Source organism: Elgaria multicarinata, chromosome 8, assembly GCF_023053635.1.
Source record: "Elgaria multicarinata webbii isolate HBS135686 ecotype San Diego chromosome 8, rElgMul1.1.pri, whole genome shotgun sequence".
Taxonomy (NCBI): Eukaryota; Metazoa; Chordata; class Lepidosauria; order Squamata; family Anguidae; genus Elgaria; species Elgaria multicarinata.
The window spans coordinates 70180796-70203286 of NC_086178.1; the positions used below are offsets into that span (position 1 = coordinate 70180796).

Below are 22491 nucleotides of genomic sequence, written 5' to 3' on the forward strand. Positions count from 1 at the left end.
TGTAATCATGCTCCAGCTTTTGGCAACTCTGCCTCCCATTTGTGAAAGTTGTGGTGCCAGTTCTCATCAGATTTTGCAGCAATAAAGCAGGATTTTTCTGCCAAGAAAGGGAAACATACACATCATTTTCTGTTTATGGCCCATTGTCAGACCCTGTAGTAATTCTGTAATAAGTGTGATTCATAGCTTAAGAGGTTGAAAACCAATGCTTACTAGATAAGCAGAATGACTATAAAGTGCAATATAGTCCAACGAAAATAACTAGAAAGAGGGATCAGAACCATCTCCTGAGAGCAAGTTCAAACATAGGCATTTATTTATTTATTTATTTATTTATTTATTTATTTATTTATTACATTTCTATACCGCCCAATAGCCGGAGCTCTCTGGGCGGTTCACAGACATACATTTGCTTGCACAGAATTCATAATCCCCAAAGCTTTCCGGACAGTGCTTTTCTGTCCCCCAACCAGCCACACTGCTTGGGTAGTGATGATTTGTGAAGGAAGTGGTATTTGAAATAATGTGCCCATTGCATTCATTCTGCTCCATTTGTTGTGCCTTCCCCACAGGTTGTTCACATGCCCACTGTTGTTTTTTAATGGGTGGATTTGGTCAACGTCTTGGCCCTTCTTGCCACAATCCCTCTCCCCAAGTAGATAGGCTTAAATGTGCTCCTGAGGCTCCTCTGGATAACAAAGGCCATTACACCGCTGCACAAATAGCCAGAGGGGAACAAAATAGAGATCCTTATTATGTTGCAATAGGACTGGGACTCTAATGCCCAGTCCTATAGGCTATCTCAGAGACAGGTGCCCTCAAGATGCTTTGGACTACAACTCCCGCAGCCCTCGACCATGGGTCATGTTAGCTGGGGTTAATGAGAGGGGTAGTCCAGAATATCTGAAAGGCTCCAAGTTGGCTACCATGTTTTGAATCCATGTTCTGGCTCACGCGAAGAGCCTCCATGGACACAGGAGGCTCTCCTCTTCAGACTGTTGCTCTCCACTGATTAAGGACTACAACCACGAGGAGGGAGAGTGTGGGGTTGGAGTGCTCTTTCTCCACATGTGTTGATTTGAACCCCTTTTTGAACACTTGAATAGGGCTAGTCTCTTTCTGACTTACTATATGTCACTATATGGTAAAGTAATCAGTAGTGGATCTAGGATTTCATGATGGGTGCTTCTAACATTTGATTTGTGACCCCCCCCTTCCCCAATCCTTTTGCAGCCAGCATGGGATGGGGGAGACATTTCAATACCAGAAGATACTTGACTCTCATACCTCCTTTTCCCATCAGGGTGAACAGCATAAGCCTTCAGGCAGCATTGTTTTTTGTCCCAGAATCCACAGGCAAAACAATGTCTGCTCTAGCTCAGTGCTTCCTTTCCTTGCTGCCATGATGGATAACCCCCTTATCTAATCTTTCAGCTGTTGGAACCTGGTTTGCTCCCTGAACGCAAAGCCTCCCTCCTGTCCCATGAGTTGGACCAGGCTGGGATGCACATCATTGCTTTATTTACTGTTAATTGCCACCACCCTTCTGTGAACTGAGAAGAGAAGCAGCTGGTGTACATATGCAGTAAGTCTATGTACACCAGCTGCTGGGGAACATGGGTGAGAGAGTGCTGTTGTACCTGTGTCCTGCTTGTGGTCAACAGCTGGTTGGTCACTGTGTGAACAGAATGCTGGACTAAATGGACCCTTGGTCTGATCCATCATGGCTCTTTTTATGTTCTTATGAGACTTCAGAGGTCGAGACATGTATATGAGAAGAGAGAACCACTGTTATCAAGGGTTTCTGGTCTCCCCAGGCAGGAGCCCAATCAATGTTATTTTACCCTTTCCTTTAGCTAAACTCATAATGTCACTCAATCATTTAGCTAAACTCATAATGTCACTCAATCATTTAGCTAAACTCATAATGTTATCCAATCATTTGTCATAGAGGTGAGATAGAACTTTTGGGCTAGGCAAAATATTCTGTCAACTTCAGATTCTAAATTATCAGATAGCTTTATTAAAGGATTTAAGATAAGTGTGTGGAATTTTTCTTTTACAGCTCACTGCTCCATAATCTGTTTAGATGTGGAGTGATATAAATGTTGTAAATAAATAATAATAAGAAGAAAATGGTGTTCTCAGAATAACTTACCCTGTTACAGCACATAGAAGAGAATCAAGTTTTTTTTTTTTTTAGGTTAAAGGGAAATTGCATTTGCTTACCGGTGCTTTGCTTCCTGCTTCTCTTGCACAATTGTAATGAGCTGAATTACATGGGAGGAGAGGGGCAACCATGTGGTCTGTAATTGAAAACTTCCATGCCTGTCAGTGTTCACAGTATTGAACGGGACAGCACCCTCTAGTGGGTGTTTTGAACTGCAACTTTGGAAATCCCAAGATATTTCAGAAGAATCGGGATATTCAAGATTTTTTTTTTTTAATAATTGGAGAAAGGAGCAGGAGATGTGCAGGACATTCACGTCATTGTCAAAATGCCCTGCAAACTTCTGGGATTGGTCATTCACAAGGGTGCTATAAATTGCTCATTTAGAAACGCCCTCAGTAACTTACATACAGAGCATTATGTGTCTACTTGTAAAGGTTACTTCCCAGATGTTTGATAAAAGCCAGACACATAAAGAAAACACAACCCCATTTGCCTCCCTCTAGTTAAGGGGGTTGTGGATGTAATTGACAGGTAGACGTATTCCTCCAATCAGATCAGATTCTGGTGGGATTCTTCAGTCCCTCATATCAGCAGGGGATTTACAATTAGCTCATTGCCAAGCCAGGAAAGAAAAGTTAATAGGTGACAATTTGAGGGGATATTCCTCAGCCCTTCCTATCAGGCAGACCTGGTGTATTCGATGTGTGTTTGTGTGGTTATATATAATATGAGGGAAAGAATAAAATAGTATTGAGCTAGAGATTCTTAAGTGGGTAGTCACTGAAAGGACAGCAGTTCTTTATGCTCCTTTTCCCACTGCTGGTTCTGTGTCAAGTGTAAGAAGGGGACACGATCCACCACTGGTATTAACACAGTACAACATCTGCGGATAATATACAAGAGTGCAGAAGCGGCAATTGTAGTATTTTATGCATGGACAAGATGAGGATTGTCTTACAGATTTGCAAGTACTGCCCTAGGAAATCTGAGACACTTGACAATATTAATTCAACAACCAAAGCCAGATCTACACCAAGCAGTAAATGACACTTTGAAAATAGTTTGAACACTGCATGTGGAGTGTGCCCTGAGCCCCAACAGTTGTCACTACTGTTATAAACCGTTTTAAAGCAGTAGTGCAGATCCTGCCCAACTTATACGTAAGTCCTAAAGCAGGAAAGTACTAGAAAATACCTGGTCCAACCTTTCATTGTCAGCTCGGATAGAGTTGCCAACTCTTGTTACGGCCTGCTGACTTGTGCCTCTAATGGCAGCTGTGCACACATTAGCAGGTGATAATGCTTATCTCCGTGCTGTAAAAAGCTTCACTTACTGATTATGGCATTCCAAGCTGATGTTAAAAGCAAAAGAGAAATCTAAGCAGGTTTTTCCTGAAACTCTAATGTTAGGAACTCTAAGTCCATATAAGATCCCAATTCCATCATCATCATCATCATCCAGCAAGAATACACAGTACTGTTTGATAAGGATGCCCTTTTTGCGCAGAAGGGAAAATATGCTCCTTGCTCATTTGCCCACAATCTATTCAAAACTGAAATTGAGTTAAAGTATCCTCACTTTGGCAAAAACAAAAAACAAACAAACACCACAAACAACTAATGAAGGGTTATTTATCCTGGTGGCCACCGTTTTACCTACCCAGAATTCCCCAGACGTGGCATCATTCCATTGTGAATAAATGGTAGCCACTAGATAGGAGTGTCATGTTTTGGGGAGGTAGCCATCATTTTGCCCCCACCCCCACCCCCTGCTGCCACAAAACCCCAGAACAACATCCAGAGCATTGTGCGTAAATACATTAAAATCAGTTCTGTTGTCACAAGTAGTGGCACAAAACGCCCTGACAAAATGAGTGCAAGAAAGAAAACTATAACAATTAACATGAGTAATGAAATGAATGTGATTTATATGAATCATAACAAACTTAATGTGATTTCTTCAAATGAATAATGATACAAATGAGATCTTTGATAACAAAACCAAATTGAGGACTGAAACAAACAAACAAAATGTCCTTACAACCTAAACAAAGTTGAGGTTTAATAGTAAGTATTTGGACCAGTGCTAATTTTTATTATTTATTTATAGCAAAACAGACTTCTGCTAATGAATGTTCATCTACTACAGGAGCATTGTATAAGAAATGTATAAGGATATCTTGATTTCTAGTTAACTCATGCTACTAATCTTCCTTCTTTCTTACACAGTCTCCTTCACACAGGTGTTCAAGGCAGAATAATGAGCCAGGCGATAGAATAACTCCACTGAAGGGCACTGCTGGACAAAGTGACCCAGCCTCTCAGCTTACCAGCTGGTTTTATATTTCTTGTAAAAACAACAACACCAAACCTTGCTGACTATTGACATTGCTTTGAATGTACTGAGTAGCATAAGTCCTGGGGCCGTTCTACACCAAGCAGAATAGAACACTTTTAAAACAGTATGAAAACTGTATATGTAATGTGTCCTGGGCCTGAACAGTTGTCATAACCCTTATAAACTGTTATAAGCAGTAGTGTAGATCCTGCCCTGGAGGACAATGGATATCTAGAAGCATTATAATTGTTATGGGCCAGATGCCCCAAACTGTAAAGTAGTATGGGAGGCAGGCAAATCAACTGCATCACTGTACCCATGACTGTACTGTGATTACCATGCACTTTCACATGTAATGTGCAAGGTCCCCAGTGAGCCTTTACAGAAGTAAACCAAGCACATCTAGAGAAAGAAAGGCAACCTAGGGTTGGGATTTTTAAAAAAGTTTCTCTGTAAATTTGTAGAGTGAATGAAACCATCTGTCCAGCACCAGACAGCTATTTTGTAGTCTGTTAATTGAATTCACATAATAGAATTGGTTCCATATACTTTCTGGGACACTGGGAATTTTTGTGACACTGGCAAACTTTCAGGTTTCATAGAATTCTTTAATAAGAGTTCCAAGATTCTTTTACTGGTTCTGCCCCTGTGCCCCTGGGCACACAGTAGAATAACAACTGGGATCCTTTTCCCCGCTCCAAAATAAGACAGAAAAGGGAGGGGAAGAGGTGAGATGAATGCAGGACAGGGATGACGTCATGTGAGTTCTGCACTGCAAAAACACATACCAGGCATGGCGAGAGTGTGATAAATCGCTGGTGTGATGGAGCTCTAAGTAAGCCTTAGGAGAACCTTTTCAACCTTTTAAAATAGGGTGAAAACTGCAAAAATCTCTGGAAACCATACAATGATTTGTGATTAGGGGTAAGGAGGCACAGCCAAGGTAAGGGGGCCTAGCCCTCTGGGAACCCAGGAGGGGTGGATTGGGATCCCAGGCCTGAGATTCTTCAGCCGTGGTTTAATGCAAAGGATCCCAAAATGGAGGTTTACAAAAACATTTATGCAGTAGGCAGACTGCAAGGGAGCCATACCTACATCGGGACCTACTTACTTGTCTTTAAAAAGGAGATAGCTGCCGTTCTTTATGAGTGATTAAAGTCAGGAAGGTAATAAGTGTCTAACTACTCAATTAAAGAGATTAGGATATGTGATCTTAGGTAGGTATCAGAGGTTCATCAACACAGTATCTCTTTCTCACTGCAAGATCAGTCTTTTTAAAGAAGATCCAGCAAGGTGGTTTTATCACTGATTGGTGTCCACCTTCTGACTTAAGAATCCATCTTTCCATGCCATTTCCCCCCCCAACAACAGTGCTACTGTGAAGAGGTGGATGAGAGTCAAACCAACAGAGTTATTTTTATCTGTCATGGGAGAATCAAATGCTACAGGTGAACATTCTTCAGCAGCCTAAATTTAAGTAACTGTAGGATCTTATCAGAGTTAGCATGCACTTATTTCCAAGTGTCAACATACATTTATTTGCAGATATTTCTAAGACTTATCTAGTGCCTGAAAAACTCCCTCACTTGAACATGCTGAGTAGGTCTACTGATAACACTGCCTGCAGTTTGGTGATCCTTCACAAAATTCTTGTAACTCATTGATGGATCTGGAATCCTGACCCACCCCACACATTTGAGCAATGCTATTTTTATGCAATCTCCTTTGGAGAGTTTAGTTTGGAGGTCCTATTATCTGGGAACTTTCTGAGAGACACCACAATTTGGATGCCAGATTGATTTTTCCAAACTTGAAACTACAAGAACCACCACTGTCTTCCTACTAACCGTATAATGTACATATAAATGTGTAGGGTTATTTTTTTTTACTGCACAACATTTACCAGCATTATATGTGCATGCATAAATAGAATGCAACAGTTTTTGGCAGGAAGATCTAATCATACCCTCTCAACTTGGATGTTGCTTTGGCCAAAAGAGAGCAAGGCTACTATAACCATTTTGGGCTGAAGCTACACTCATGTTTGCATTACACAGTTATATCACATCCCACATAGAATGGGCCTACAGCTTTGACTGTCCTCTCCTATAAACTGATCCCTAGCAACTTTCCTACACAAGTAGCTTATTTTCTTCATAGATGGGGATTTAAAAAGCAACAGCAACTGTGGTATATTGGGCTGGTTTGCATAGCACAGCAGCTGCAAGGCTGCAGCATGTGCAGTAGTTCATGTTATTCTGTTATATCAGGTCAGTAGATGCATGGTCTAAGGAGGAATTGTGTGAAGGTACTGTGTGCAATGTATAGAATAAGGGATTAAAGAAGTATAATTGTTAGACATAAAAAAGAGATAAACCTCTATAGACAAAAAGAGGGGGATATACAAAACCAGAAAATTTCCCATATAGACAATTATCATGAAAATTTTAAAAAAATTAAGAATACAAATCCTGTTATTTGAACAAAGTTTACAAGTTGAAAGCTTTTGACCCATATTTATATAATGCAGACTCCATGGTCACCATCTCAAGTTATAAATAAATTGCTGTAAAAAATATACAATACTAATGTTTTCCAGTCAAGGTTAGGTTACTATTAATTACAAAGAAGAAAAGTTCTTCTTCTTCTTCTTCTTCTTCTTCTTCTTCTTCTTCTTCTTCTTCTTCTTCTTCTTCTTCTTCTTCTCCTCCTCCTCCTCCTCCTCCTCCTTGTTCTCCTCTTGTGTTTTTTTCTCAGACTTTTACTCTTTCTCATGTATAATGGCAATATAAATATCACATGTGTTGTTAAAAAAAAAAATTATTTGTTCGTAGCTCCTGAAGAAGGATCGGCGGATTTGAAACGTCAAGCTTTTATTCAAAAAGTCTTCTAACAACAATACATTTTTAAACATTAGGGACATCTGTACAAAGAGATTAAAACTTTTCTACTTTTTAACACTAGAGACTATCTCTTCTTTTTTTTGGTTGGACGCATGAGGCTGCCATTTTGCATATCTAACCCCCACTCGAGGGTTGTCGTGTCATGTGAACTCCATGGGTTAAACAACCCTTGCATAGCTCTAGAACAGACCATGGGTTATTCAAAGGCTGTTTAACCCTCACATGACCCATGCTTGCTGGGTTTTTATGACATGACAACCCCCGAGTGGGGCTTGAATATACAAAGTGGTGACTGTGGGCACCATGGCTCATCAGGGGTTAAATAACCCATGATGTTCCACACTGTGTCGTGTGAAACAGGTCATACTGTCTGTACTCTACCTGAGGAACTTTCATATAGCAGGGCTGCACAACTTGTGGCTCTCCAGATGTTTTGGCCTACAACTCCCTCACTTTTGGCTATCCTGGCTAGGGCTGATGGGAGTTGTAGGCCAAAACATGTAGTGGGCCATAGGTTGCTCATCTCTGCCATATAGGAAAGGCTGCAAACATTAAATTGGAGTATTTGCACATTGCCATGATTTATCAAGGAAGCACTCATCATAAATTATGGGGAAACCAGCTGTCAGTGGAATCACTAAGGTTGCAACTGCATAGACACATACTTGGAAGTAAGTCCTCGTGAATGCAGTGGGATTTACTTCTGAGTAAGCATGGATATGATCAAGGGTCATGTCATCTTCTGATTTTACTGAATTAAAACATACTAAGCTCCATTACATCTAGGTAGAAACACAAGGCTCCCGTCGCTTCTCCGTCGTTGCTCCAACATCACTTCCTGAAAACAGGAAGTAACAAGGCCCATTCAGTCCAGCAGGAGAGAGCAGCAACTGGACTTTTTCTGAGTTTTTTGCGGTGCAAGAAAGGCCAGAAGGGGCGGAAGACGCACAAGAGGCAGACAACGTCATGTGAGCAATCCATGTGTGCCCAGTAACAAGCGTGCAGTAAAATGTGCATCGGATGGAGCTCCAAGAAAATGTTCTTGTAGTGAAGAGACCATTCAGGATTTTAAATGAAGGCAACAAAGAAGCATTTCAAAATGACATCACTCCTCTTTAAAAATAGCAGTTTTGGTCTTCATTGATTGTGTATGTAAAATATGGGTTCTGTGTCTTTTGTTGCATGTTAATTGGGCTTAGTCCAATGCTTACAGAGGCTTGATTGCAGTAAACTACTGGAAGATACCATTCCTTAAAGATAATACTTAGAGACAAAGGCCAAATCTACACCAAGCAGGATATGATACTTTGAAAATGGTTTGAAAACTGTATATGGAGTGTGTCTTGGACTTCAACAGTTGTCACTACTGTTATAATCTGTTTTAAAGCAGTAGTGTAGATCCTGCCAAAATGTATGATTTCTGAACAATGGTTCACCATTAATAACTGATCACCAATCTTGTAGTTCACATGATGTGTTACAGTTCCTTAAATTAATGTGTTGGGTTCCTTTACAATCCCATATCCAACACAAGTTCCTTGTCACTTACCTTGTGCCATGACAGTGACACCAACAATGACTAGAGTATATACCCAAATTAGGTGAATATGCACACTTAATTTGTAGCTAAGGCTGAACAAAATACTTTCTGCACAATTATAAACCAAAGGCAATTAGAAAGCAGAAGGGTTGTCAGAGGGAGAAGGAAGTATATGGCAAATATCTTTCCTTCAGTGCTACTTGTATGACATCAACCCACACATTCCAGCAGCTGCCAATAATAAAATAAAATAAAATACAAAATTCCTTCTATTGCTGACAGGACTATGAAATATCTGTTTAGTTGTGAATCTAAGGACGACACAGTGCAAGAAACCAAAAAGAGATATTGGATTTGTTTGTGGGAAACAGCACCAAATTAGATCACTAGTCACGATGAGTCATGTTCTTGGATGTGTTCACAATCACATTATAGGCATAAACAGGCACAGGATCATGCTGAATATTTGGTTAGTTGAGCTTAGATGCTAGTGACAACTTCACCTGCGAGATGCAACTCCACAGGAATCCTCTGAGAATAATCACCACTTTCTTTTTTAGGCATCAGAAATAAATGTTTAATCATCAGATCTATCTTCTGTCCCAGCTGAAGTAGTGTAATATCCTCCATCTGTCCTTCCTCAGCAAGGAAGGGAGAAAAATAGATTAAAGAGATTATTTCCTGTCTCCAGATAAGAAGGGCTATGAGTTAGAATGAAAATAAAATGAACATGGGAGAGAAAAGAAGGAGACCTTAGCAAAATGATAAAGAAAGGGTTAAAAACCAGGAGAAAACACAAATAAAGAAACAAGCAGTCCAGTCTCAACATTTTCTGCAGAAATAAAATAAGTGGTTGCGATTGGATCTGCCAAAATACCTGCATGTTTGCTAGCATTGCAAGGACATTATGTGGCACTGCCAGCAGACACTCTGATATAAACATTTAATATGAGGATTTAAAGGAAGATATGAGATAATGAGAAAAATGACAACCTTCAGAAGATGATTGAATGGCTGCAACTTAGGGCCTTGTTAGACCTACCACATAATCCGTCTGGGAGGAGGGGCGACGGCACGCTACAGCTAGCGTGCGCTGTCCCCCTTTTCCAGACGTAACACGCGACGGGGCAAGGGAAAGCCCCGTCGCGTCTGGCATTTTTTTTCCGCTTAAAGGGCACCACCGAAAAAGGTAGGTTTTTTTTAGGACATTATTTTGTCCTTCATAATGTTGAGGAACCAATTGTTAATGAAGGAAAAGACGTTCCACATGGTATCATTATTTATTATTTTGTGAAGTACAAAAATAGGAGGCAAGATTGCATAGCACTTGATATCGTCATTCCAAACAAATCATTGTCTGGAATTTGTGGGTGTGGGTGTGGGTGGGGGTGTGCTTCAAAAATGCAAACCTTACAACTGGAATAAACTAGGAAATTTAAGCAAATACTACATGAGAGTGTATATTGAAGTTTTGGGTTTGGATTTTTTTTAATGCTGAAATCTAAACACTCTGCACATTATTGAGACAGTTGGGTTGCATCTGATGGTTGCTTTGCCTATGCAGAAAGTGCTTATACTCATGTAAGACATGGCACCTGTTTTTGTTGATTCCCCCATCCACTTAAGCCCTCCATCTCTCCTGAAAAGCTGTTTCTGAGGGATGGGAGAGCCTCTGAAACACAGTGGGGACCATGTCATGGAGGGCTGCAGCAGTAGGATGTTTTGGACTATAACTCTCCTGATGTTTTGGACTATAACTCCCAGAATTCCTGAACACTGGTCATGCTTGAAACTGGCATCCAAAACAGCTGGTGGTTGACACACTGGAGAAGGCTGATCTAGCCCAACCACTGCTCAATGCAGAATCTGCAACACAGGAAGAAACTACAGCATCCTTGAGAGATGATTACCCAGCTTCTGCTTTAAAAGGATGTAATGGAGGACAGGTCCCTCAATATTTGAGGGATAGTTCACATGGAGATTTCATTTGGTTTCATGATAACCAGATGAAATCTCCATGTTCAAGGGCATGATGGTTCTGAATATCAATTGCTGGGAGCAAACTGGGGAACCTTCTGGGCCTGATCTACACCAAGCAGGATATAACACTTTAAAAACATTATGAAAATGGTATATGTAATGTGTCCTGGGCCTGAACAGTTGCCATAACCATTATAAACCGTTATAAGCAGTAGTGTAGATCCTGCCCTGAAAATGTGCTAAATTCCTCAAGACTAGGAAGAATCTCTAGCAGTGAGTATTAAACAACAGCATGAATATTGTTTTATTTTAGCCCCTTCTTTCCTCCAAGGAGCTCAAGGGAACATATGCAGTCCTGTGTCCTCTGTTATTCTCACAACGTCTAGGTGAGGTAGCTAAGGCTGAGAGTTAGTGACTGGCCCAAGTGAGCCTTAAGACTGAGTGAGACTTTGAACCTGGGTCTCCCCTATCCTAGTCTGACAACAGGGCAGGCAACAAAACATTTTTGGTGCCCCATCTCACTCCTTATCTTCAGGACTGAACATCTTTCTTCAACACAAAGAATGGGACACTTTACCTGTAGGCAGCAAGCTAGCTCAGAGGGCAGTGGAGGCTGGTGGCTCTGATTTTGGTGGGGCTGTGAACTACTCTGAATTTCAGTCAGAACTATAAAGGAGAGTTCCAAGATGTAGAACCTATTTGGGGATAGGGTTCAGGACCTTAGACAGCTCCTTCAGTGTCAAGGCTGATTCTGACTAAAACCCAGAATGGATGCAGAGCCCCACCAAAATCGGAGCCAGCAGCCTCTGGAGTTAGGGTGTGTAGGGAAGGCCAAGTGGCACACAATTGTCTCCTCTAATGCCTTGTTGCTGCCTCTCAGCATTTTCCGCCTGAGGGTAACCACCTCACTTTGCCTGATGGTAGGGCTGACCATTACACCACATTGGAACTTGAATCTTTTGGTAGCGTAGCTCCATGTAGAACAGCGTCCCAAAAGGATTGGTGCAGTCAGAGCAAAAGAAGGAGAGAAGAGAACATGTCTAGACAGCAGGCTAGCCTTTCCGACGAATAGGAGCTTCACGCATCTCTCATCCTTTTTCTTCGGGGCTAAATCCGCCCGTTGTAAATATGTGATTGGCCACCAGCAGGGCAGCGCTGTCTCTTTAAAAAAAAAAAAAAAGCAAGGACGAGCGTGACGTCACGTGCCCGGTGGGTCGCGCGCGCCGGAACAGGAGCGGCGGTAGCTGGAGGAGGCGGGCGGATGCCGCGCGCCGGCTGTGTGCGCGTCCCCGCCATTCTTCCCGGAGCAGCCACCGCCTGAAGGGCCCGGTGCTTGTTGCTGCTGGCGCGGAAAGGAGGAGGAGGAGGAGGAGGAGGCGGAGGCGGAGGCGGAGGCAGAAGGGGGGGCGGAGGTCCCTTCTCCTTCAGCGGCGGCTGGTTGAGGCGCGGTCGCGGTCCTCCCCCTCCTGGCGCGGCGTCCATCTCTCCCCTTCTCCGTGCCTTCGCTTCTTCCGCTCCCCTCGCCCCGGCATGGAGCTTTTCCAAGCCAAGGACCACTACATCCTGCAGCAAGGAGAGTGGGCGCTCTGGTGTAGCCGCGCCGACGGCAGCCTCCAGCTCCGGCCGGGTGAGTCAAGCCGGCGGCGGGTGGGGTCCGAGAGGCTGGCCGGAGAAGGGCACGACGCTGTGCCGGGGCCGGGGCCGGGGCGGGGCGGTTGGGGAGAAGCAAGAACAGCCAACTATTCTGAGGTAAAGCTGGGGGTGGCTGGACGTGTCCGTGGTGGGGCTGTTGGGCCGGCCGGTGGGAGGGGAGCTGGAAGGCGGCGGGAAGGAGGTGCACCTGCTGCGGTCGGTCGGTCGAGGGGGATGCCGGGCGCGTTCTCAGGTGGGCAGCAGGCGCGAGAGGAGCGAGTCGGAGGGAGCTGCTGGCGGAAGGCGCAGAGGAGAGCGGGGCGGGTGGAGACGAAGGCTCCGCGAGGAGGTGGCCTCACGTGGCGGTGCCCTGAGTTCACCTGGGGTGGGGACGGGGAAGTTGCCGAAAAGCGCTGGGCGGCAGGTTCCTCGGAGGAGAAGGGCAACTCTCAACACGTTCACCTGACGGGCCAGCGTTTTGTTTTCTGCCCAATAAAGGTGAGCCTACGAGGTGAAAAGACCTGAAATGTACCCGACAGAGCCATGGTTCCCCCCCTCCCCAATCCGAAGCACTTTTTCAGTGTACAGAACGTATCACGGAGCAAGTCAGTAGGGACCGAGTGAAGCGCCTGATCACAGGGAAGCAGTGCCCCGTTCTCCACTCTTCTCCCAAGATGGTAGCTTTGCACAGGTTTTGCATGTCCTCCAATTGTGAGGACTGCATCTCTCCCATGGTGTATCCAGTGGCTTGCTATTTGAGGTTTAACAGAGGCAGCTACTGTAGCATCCCTACAACAGGTTGTGGACAAGGTTTAGTAGGTGTAGGTTCTAGATCAGCTTGTGGGATGGGTGAGTAGACTAGCTTGTGGGGGTGGTTTGTACTTTGTAGGATATTTTGGGCACTATTTGGAAGGGCATGGGGGACGTAAAGGCATTGGGAAATATTAACAGGCAAGTGGCCTCGCACTAGTTTTAGCAGTGACTCGGGGAAGAAGTGGGGACAAAGAGCTTACACCCACTTTCCTTGAGGGATTGGTGTTACCTAGCAAGATGCACACAATTTGTTGTTTGTTTTGGGAAGAGCAAGCTGGTTACATGGCTCAGTGAAGAGTCAGGCTGATGATTAAATTGTTAGGCAGTCTGGAAAAGACATATAGGTGGGGTGTGTGCTGACGTTAACTGGGGTGGAGTTGTTTTGGAGAAGGTTGATGGGACTGTATGGCCTTGTGGAGAATATAAGATATCTGGCATGGGATTGGTGAAATCCGTTCTAGGCCATTGTTATGGTGGTCTTAGTGTGTGTTGGTGGCAAGGTACTTGATTGAACTGTGGTTGCTGGAGAAAGGAACTGGGCAGGAGGATGATCCCATCTGGTGTAGGGAAACTCGGACAGCGATGCTTGGAGAAGCAGAACAAACAAGATGATGCTTGATGCAGCTGAGTTAGATGACAGTTTTAAGTCTAGAAAGGAAGATGACAGTTTTAAGTCTAGAAAGGAAGATGACAGTTTTAAGTCTAGAAAGGCTTTCCCCCTGTTTTTTTCAGAACTCTTAGAAAGTGCAGAACTTAAAAAAATTATATTTCTGGTAATGGTTCTCCCCCTACCCCGCGCCCCATGTTACAGTTCAAATAGGAGAATACATTGACCCCTGTATTAACCCAGTTCATAGGTCCCTGATGTTTTGAAGTAGTGTCAATAATACCTCCTAGAAAAGACATCCTTGTGTTTGTTTTGTTGTGGTTACTCCTTTCTGTGGTACACCATTGTGAATTCTCATTTGTTTCTGAACGCTTTAGGAAGAGTCAAGGCCATGTAGCAGTGTTGTGCGTGTCTGTAACAGGAAGGCTGCTTGGTACCTCATTCATGCTGATTGCCCAGAGTCAGGACAGTAGTGGGTAGAACACATACTGAAATGACTGTACACTTGTTCTTTCTATTAACCTATTTTTTAAAAAATCTTGCTTCACTGATAATCTGTTCACATGTTCTGCTAATGCTTAATTGTTTTGTTCAGGTTTTGCATTAATGAAATTACTGGAATGATATCGACATGTTGTTGTTAGATTGCTTTTGTTTACTCAGAGTATTATGTAACTGAAGGCAATATTTGCTCTACTAACTTATTGTAGATCAGTGTCTTGAAGCTGTGTTTTGGGTAGCCATGGAGTTCCTTGGAGGAACCCTAATAGTGGCTTACCACTAGTAATTATCTCCAACAATTTACAGAGCAGGAGTATTTGTGGTGTATTCTTAGAGTGCTCTCTCAATTTAATATTTTATTTATTTGTTACATTTTTATACTGCCCAATAGCCGAAGCTCTCTGGGCGGTTTACAAAAATTAAAACCATGAAGAGCGTAAAAACAACTAACAATTTAAAAACACGAATACAAAATACAATATCCAAGGGAAGCTCGGAGGATGGCAACAAGGGAGAGGGCCTTTTCAGTGGTGGCCCCCCGACTGTGGAATGATCTCCCCGATGAGGCTCGCCTGGCGCCAACATTGTTATCTTTTCGGCGCCAGGTCAAGACTTTTCTCTTCTCCCAGGCATTTTTAACAGCTTTTTAACAGCATTTAACAACGTTAAGTTTGTTTTTAATGGACCCCACAATTGTTGTTTTTAAATGGATACTGTTGTTTTTATACTGTTTTTATGTGTGTGTGTGTGTTTTTTTAAATTGTATACTTTTAATGTTTACTATTTTTAAATGTTGTAAACCGCCCAGAGAGCTTCGGCTGTGGGGCGGTATATAAATGTAATTAAATAAATAAATAAATGAATATAAAAAGCACAACCAGGATTAAAACCACACAGGATTAAAATATGGGGCCACAGAAAGGCTCAACAGACCTTCCCAGTGTTCCTTAGGCCAAAACAGGCATTATTTTACATCTATATCTAGCTGCTATGTCTTTTTTGATTTTTACTTTAAAAAAAAAAAGTCTGTTTTGGCCTTGTGTGAACTGCATGTGTCTTTTGCAATGTACAAGAATTCTAAGACAGATGCTCAAAGATTCTTTAGCAGGCAACTCAATGCAAACAGTATTTTGAAGACACTATAAAGGGTTGTTTTGGAATTAAATTATATAATAAGAATCAAGGTCAACAGAGGGTACAGCATTAGGAAGAGTCCCCTTCCCCATAGTTTAGAGGGGATTATCATGATGCTACTCTGATTCCAGAGACACTTTAAAAGCGTCTCTTTTCTTCTGAGCTTACAGATGGGTGGGGAACTCTCCTTGTCCTTGCATGGACTTTGGAGGTCCTCTGAAAGCAGCAAGGTTCCCCGTATAGGAGGAGTGCAGGAATGTAGAAAGCTGTATTATACTTTAAAGAAAATATTGTGAAATTTAAACAAAACAAAAAAAGAGAAAAATGTAGCTAGAACAATTTCAGTACATGCATATGAAATGTATGTATATGAATTATACATCAACAACAAAAGCAGAGCAAATATCCATATAGGTATCCATTTACAACTGGTTTCTATGTGCCGCTCGTTCAATTGTTGAAAACATTGTTAGATCCTCAGTTCATTGCATTGTAGGAGGTGGTGGTTCACCTTCCAATGTTGAAATATCAGTCAAAAGGACGTGGAGAATCGATTTGCATTGGCCATACGTTAATCTACAGGAAGCAGGTAGATAATTTAAGAGGACATGTACATCAGTAAATAATGTGTTTCAATAAAAGGTTTATCCATATAATAACCTACTTCCAAAAGGAAGCAACTACTGGGCTTTACCAAAACTTATGGTTAAAAGAAGCATTAGCTGTGTTACATCTGCAGCAAGACTTAGACCAACTCGACTCAGACAAAGTATTAAAGAGATATTGGCTGAGTTCGGATGGCACGCTAATCAACTAGGGGTGGGTAATAGGAACAGAATGGGAAACAACCGTTGATTAACGTGTCAGCTGAACTCAGCCATTGTGTTGTCCAGTAGACACAGAACAAGAGTTTTTACTCAATAAGATGTAATCAGAGATCCATAGGTGCTTTGGATAGAGATGCTAAGGTGATGGTCTATTGATTAGGCAATATATATTATATTTATTCACCAATATTGAGTATTTATAAATGCGGTTTATGTGTTGATCTGCCTCAATAAGTGCTTCCAATAGCAAAGGAGGCTTTGAAGCTGTAAAAGCGGCAGGGCTAAAACCGGTGCCAGACTATTTTGCGCCCTAGGCAAGGTGAGCTACTTTCACCCCACCCCACCCCCAAAAATGCCAACTTTGATTTTTAAGTGGCTCTGGGAGGGCGGCTTCTGGGCAGAAGTCCGAACGTGGAGCTGCCCCCCCCCCAAGCGTCCCTGGCTTCGCTTCAGCTGTGCGGGCGTGGGGTGCCATCTCGCCCGCCCAGGCCCAGCTGAATCCTCGGCCCGGGCCGGCTCACAGCCAACGCGCGGGAGTGCTGCACTGCGCCTGGCGCCCCTCTTAGCTTGGCGCTCTAGGCGGCCGCCAGAGTGGCCTCTATGGTAGCACCGGCCCTGGCTAAACCTAAATTCTAACAAACGTTGCACTTGCTAGTATTGCCATTAGCTGTAGCAAACAAGTTGCATTTGGCACACAAAGCTGGGAATGACAAAAAAACTCACATACTGAACTCTGCCTTATACTAAGTCAGATCATTGGTTCATTCACCTCAGTATTGGTTGTGTTTGCATGTCACACTGACCTAGGGTTGCAGAACCCCTTTCAACCAAAGGACCGGATTTCATTTCGGTGACGCTCTCTTTGGCTGTATTCCAGTGGTGAGTGGGGCTGAAAGAAAAAGAGTCAGGGCCAAAAATACTATAGTATTGTAGCTTAAAGTTTTTACTGCCAGTAACTAAGCCATAGAAGAGGCATTTCAAACTTTTAGAGTGTGGTAAAAATGCACAAAAGGCAGGAAACCACCAAACGATCATAGCTACAAGCACTTCAGCAATACAGCATGCAAACAACTGACAGCCTTTCTCTGATTGCTGTGCTGATTGCTGTGCTACTTTGAGGATGATCCCACTGCCCTGCAGATCCCAGGTTGAGAAGGATGCCGGGGTCATCATGCTCAACAGAGGATGGTGGCCTACTTGCCATTGCAAGCATGATAAGCCAAAATATAGAGCCCTATGCATTCTCCTTGCCTATAGAAAATTGATGCTAGCTGCTGATAAGAGGACTAGGCTGAAATTTCCTTCCTGCCTTCTGAAGTGGTATTCTGCCTTGTGATTTTGCTAAATGTGTAGACTGGCTCTTGCAATACATTCTTATGCATGTCTACTGAAAAGTAATCTCCATTCAATTCAATGGGACTTATTCCCAGGGAAGTATATAGGTTTGCAATGGTGTCATAATTAGAAGGTGCAAAGCGGTGTCTTCTTGAATTGTCCATCAACATGTTTATAGCTTCTCCATTTATTTACTTTGAAATGAAATGTGGCTAAATTGACTTGCCTTAGGGGAATAGAGGTGCTTTAATTCACTTTAAAAACCTTGATATTCTTATGGATGTTAACATGCTAGGCAGCAGAATTCCTTTTGCCACAGTTTTCACATTACTCATTGGATAAAGAGTGCAATTCCTGATTTCAACCATTCAAGTTTATGCAAAACCACTCTTGGGTTATGAGGTTATTTTTTTGAACTGAATGTTGGTAACATTGAGTAATTTGACCCCTTGTATAGGTCCCTGACATCATTTAGGTCTGGTATATGATATTTTTTCTATTTAATCAATTGTGTTATAGTGCTTCCACAGCCACTATCCTTTGCCCTTCAAATAGCATTCCTGGTGTGCTTTCCTTCCAGTGGATGTGATGAGAACAACCCTAGGGGTTGTATCAGTATAATGCTAGCAGAAGTAGTACAAGAGGAAGCCAGAGATATGAAGGCTTGGGGGGGAAACCTAGGGAAAACCCATTTCCAAATATCTCTGGAGAAAAACAGGAAAAAAAGTATTTACATAGTTTTACCCTATAGGTTTTTTTCCAGGCTTTCACATCTCTAGAGGTGGCATGTTCCATTCATGCTTGTGTGTTCTGCTAGTAGTTGAGCAAGCAGTAGCGGAGCAACTAGAGGAAGAACTACTGAGTGCAATGAAGTTGTAATGGCTTGTGCAAGTAGAATCAGAGTATTTGATGTGATACTTGATAAGGATGAAAATGATGTTTCTTCAAGTGATAGAAGTTTTGTGCTAGTAGAATAACACTATTGGTTGCAACGTAGAGATGTAAAACATTTTGAAATCTTGAAGCCATTGAAAACAATAGTTCCCCCCCTTTTTTTAAAAAAAAAATGAAATTGAAATATATACAATGCTCTCTTACCAAAACCTAAATTTTATTTCTTTGACAACCAAACTTGCATCATATAAATTAAGCATGTAAAATCATACTATTTAGCATATTTATTATCTTTGCAGAGCAATTTTGTTTTCTAGCCTGCATTTTGGGGTAATAGCCCCCCTGCCAGGCAGCTTATATAAAGAATCCTATGCATTTGTACTCAGAAGTAAGACTCATTTGGTTTAGTGGAGCTTACTCCCAAGTAAGTATGCACAGTATTGCAGTCTCAAAGCTATGCATGCCTTCATTTTGTACAAGCAAAATTGCAAATATAACTAATACTAGAGAGAGAGAGTGAGAGAGTGCTGACTTCACCCTATGCTACTAAGCACATGCTTATTGCCATCTGAAAAGCAAGAAAAAAGCAAGTATTGTTTATACCAGCATTCCCCAACTTGGTGCTCTCCAGATATTTTGGACTTCAACTTTCATCAGCCCCAGCCTGCATAGCTAATGGTCAGGAATGCTGGGTATTGTGGTCTAAAACATCTGGAAACACCAGGTTGGGGGAATCTCCTCTAGATAGAAACAGTCTCACATAGTTACAGTATTAAGAAACAGTAGTGTATTTAGATACCAATGTAAATTTTATAATGCTGAACTATACAACCATACACAGTAGTTATCATTTACTAATGTTGTAGATAGTATTATATCGACATCTTCATACTTCATATTTTCAGTGAGTAAAACCTTGCCTTAAAAAAGCATTTCACTAATTCCAAAACAGAGAATATTTCATAAGATTTTTTTCTGCGTTCCCTCAAATTTTGAATTTTTCCATTGGAAAAACAGAAAAAGTTCTGCAGGTGGGGAGACAACAACATTGTTTTCCTGATTTTTTTTTGCTCCCCACCCTCCAGGCCTTCACATCTCTAGATACAACCCTAGGGTAATCTCTATAACACTGTAATTTACTAAAGTCATTGATTTGGCTTAGTATATCTGTTCAGGTAACGAGGTCCATCTAAAATCTTCTACTAGAATTTGGATGCCTCTAAAGGGCAGAATTTTGAAAGGCAGTGATGGGCCTCTTTTTGTACGTTGGCTTTAATTATGGTATATTGGTTTAGTTTGAATTGTATTTAGCAAAAGCTGTAAAGGAAGAGACTATATAATGACTGTGTTGCATATCATGCAAAACCATAGTTATAATTTAATTTGAGAGAAACCCTACTTAGGTGTATTGTTGAAGTAAGACTCTAAATGCTTTGTTGTGTCTTACATTATTTTGTTTTAATGGGAGGTTCTTTTTTTAGTAGTCTGACAGGTGTACAGCTTTTCTTGTCATGGAGTTTACTTCTGTGATGACTGAATCTGTTTTCAGGCAAGTACAAATCTATTTGTGTCGCACTTAGTCATCTTCAAAGCTACATGTCAAAAGAACAACTTGCAAAAGTTGTTATGAAGGAATTATAAAAAGGCGTTTTGAATATGGGGGGGCGAACCAATATTATGATCTAAAAACTGCCAAGTATTGAGATACAAGGCTGACCAGTTCTCTTTTAAGATTAAATTCTTGTTAAAATGTAACTAGATTATATGTTTAAGATTTGAAGTACCTGGATTATGCAGCAGATCTGTTATAATGAGAAAAATGACTTCTCATCTATCTACTTTGAATATTGCAGATGTTAACATCTAACAGTAGAGTAACTTGTCCCTTGGAAGAGAAATGGCAGACTTTCTGGTTATGTGCACATACATGTAGGAATGTCAAGTGGACCTAAAACTTTGTTAACACTAGCTTTTCATATGCTGTACTTTTGATATTCATGCAGTGATGGGGTGCCATCCGGACGGCAGAATGTGATCTATTGCGAATGGTATTCCTCTTTATCAGCACATAGCATCATATATATTGGGGTAATTGTAGTACAGGTTTAGTTACACTTGTCCTATAAGATGGGTTTGCACCATCCAGCACCTTTCTGGGAGACATAAGGGCAAGTTTCCTGTACTTTAGGATGTTTAAGTGATGTAATCTGGTGCCCTACATATGCTTTGGATTAGAACTCCCATAAACACTGACCATGGGCCATGTTGGCTGGGGCTGATGGTAGTTGCAGTCCAAAACATCTGGTGACACCAGGTTGCCTATAACTGCTCTAGAACTTGTTCCCTTTTTCAATATCCAAAGCACTACTGGCTTTTCTTTCTTTCTTTTTTTTTAAAAAGCATTGGCTGTGTTAGGACATAAAGCTAAACCATGTTTTGTTCAGCTTTTGTTCTTTGTCTATGTTTGAACATGTCCTGCTCAACTAACTATACTTGGTTTGTGGCTTTGTTGTTGTTCAGAGCATTCTGATAAGTGGCAAAATGCCCAGCACTTGATTGTTTCATTTCTTTGTTTCTGAACAAAAGTAAGACTATCAACAGAGCTATTTAGTTTGTCTAAATACAATAGGAATTGGAGTGCAATGGGCACCAGAAAGTTTTCAAATTGTGTTCAAACAGCAAATGTCTATAGGCAGAAAGTAATTGGTTTCTCACTACTTCCTAGCTTCTCATTCTTCCCCAAAAGAGTAAAATTTAATTTTATCTGGAAATAGGGTTTTCTTGGAATAAAATTATATTGTGATGTCCTAGGGTTATAAACAATCAAACTGAACTGAGCTGGCATAAAATGTTCTAAGTAACATTTTTAGATTGTATTTAGCGTAAAACTAAATAGCACTATTGTATATTCCAAAGGCCTTAGTAGAACAATCCATTAAGAATAGCTATTTTTGGAAACTTTACTTTTCTTGCAATTCATTTTATTCACATAAAGCACAACTAATTTCCACCCAGCGACTTGCAGCAATTATATCAATGCGACTGATCCACAAAACAAGGTATAAGAGATGGGGAGTGGGGCTGAGTAAATATGGCAGCAAGGTCATATTGTACTCTCTTCAGTGTTTGCCACTGATGTGTCTACTGCAACCTTCCCGAACCTGCTGCCCTTCAGATATTTTGAACTACAACTCCCCATCAGCCCCACATACCATGACCAATGGTCAGGAATGCTGGGAGTTTTAGTCCAAACCATCTGGAAGGTACCAGGTTGGGGAAGACTGGTCTATAGTATTTGTCCTTCCAGCTGGCAACATTGCTACAGAAATGTATGCTTTTTTCTCTTACCCCCCCCTTTTTTTTTAAATTAGTGAAAAATAAATAGGTGGCAGTCAAGTTATTCTAAATGCTGGTGATATGGGGTGGAAAATTTCCCACTAATATATTTTTCAATTGAAGATTTTTCATATATACTAATGCATTTTAATTTAATTTTAAATAAGCAAATGAACACAATATGAATCAAATTTGGCAATTGAAATGGATAAAATACTAGTATAGTGAGATCTAAAAGTCAAAGTTGTAGTTAGCTTTTTATGGGTGACCATCCATAGGAAACATGCGTATTTATGTACAGGTATGCTAACATTTAGTATATTAAAGTTTGAAATGTCTTGTATCAATGTAATCTAAGAAATTGTGTAATTTTGAGTTGTCAAGTCTTGAAGTATTTATGAATATTCCAATAAAATCATTTCCAAATAAAACTTTCAGTTTGTTTGAATGTAACATCTAACACACTAAGGATGCATTTC

At 41.5% G+C, this 22491-nt stretch overlaps 1 protein-coding gene across 2 annotated transcripts in view; it reads left to right on the top strand.

Moving 5' to 3' along the window:
- Positions 1-22491, top strand: part of INPP5F (inositol polyphosphate-5-phosphatase F) — a 169167-nt gene that overhangs the window by 103933 nt on the left and 42743 nt on the right. Inside the window, exon 1 of one of the 2 annotated variants that reach the window (XM_063132727.1) lies at positions 12441-12560. The exons of the other annotated variant lie outside the window; for it this stretch is intronic. Coding sequence (XP_062988797.1) covers positions 12464-12560 — 97 coding nt within the window. The 5' untranslated portion in view covers positions 12441-12463. Of the gene's footprint in view, positions 1-12440; positions 12561-22491 lie in introns of those variants that run through there. 2 annotated transcript variants of the gene reach the window in all.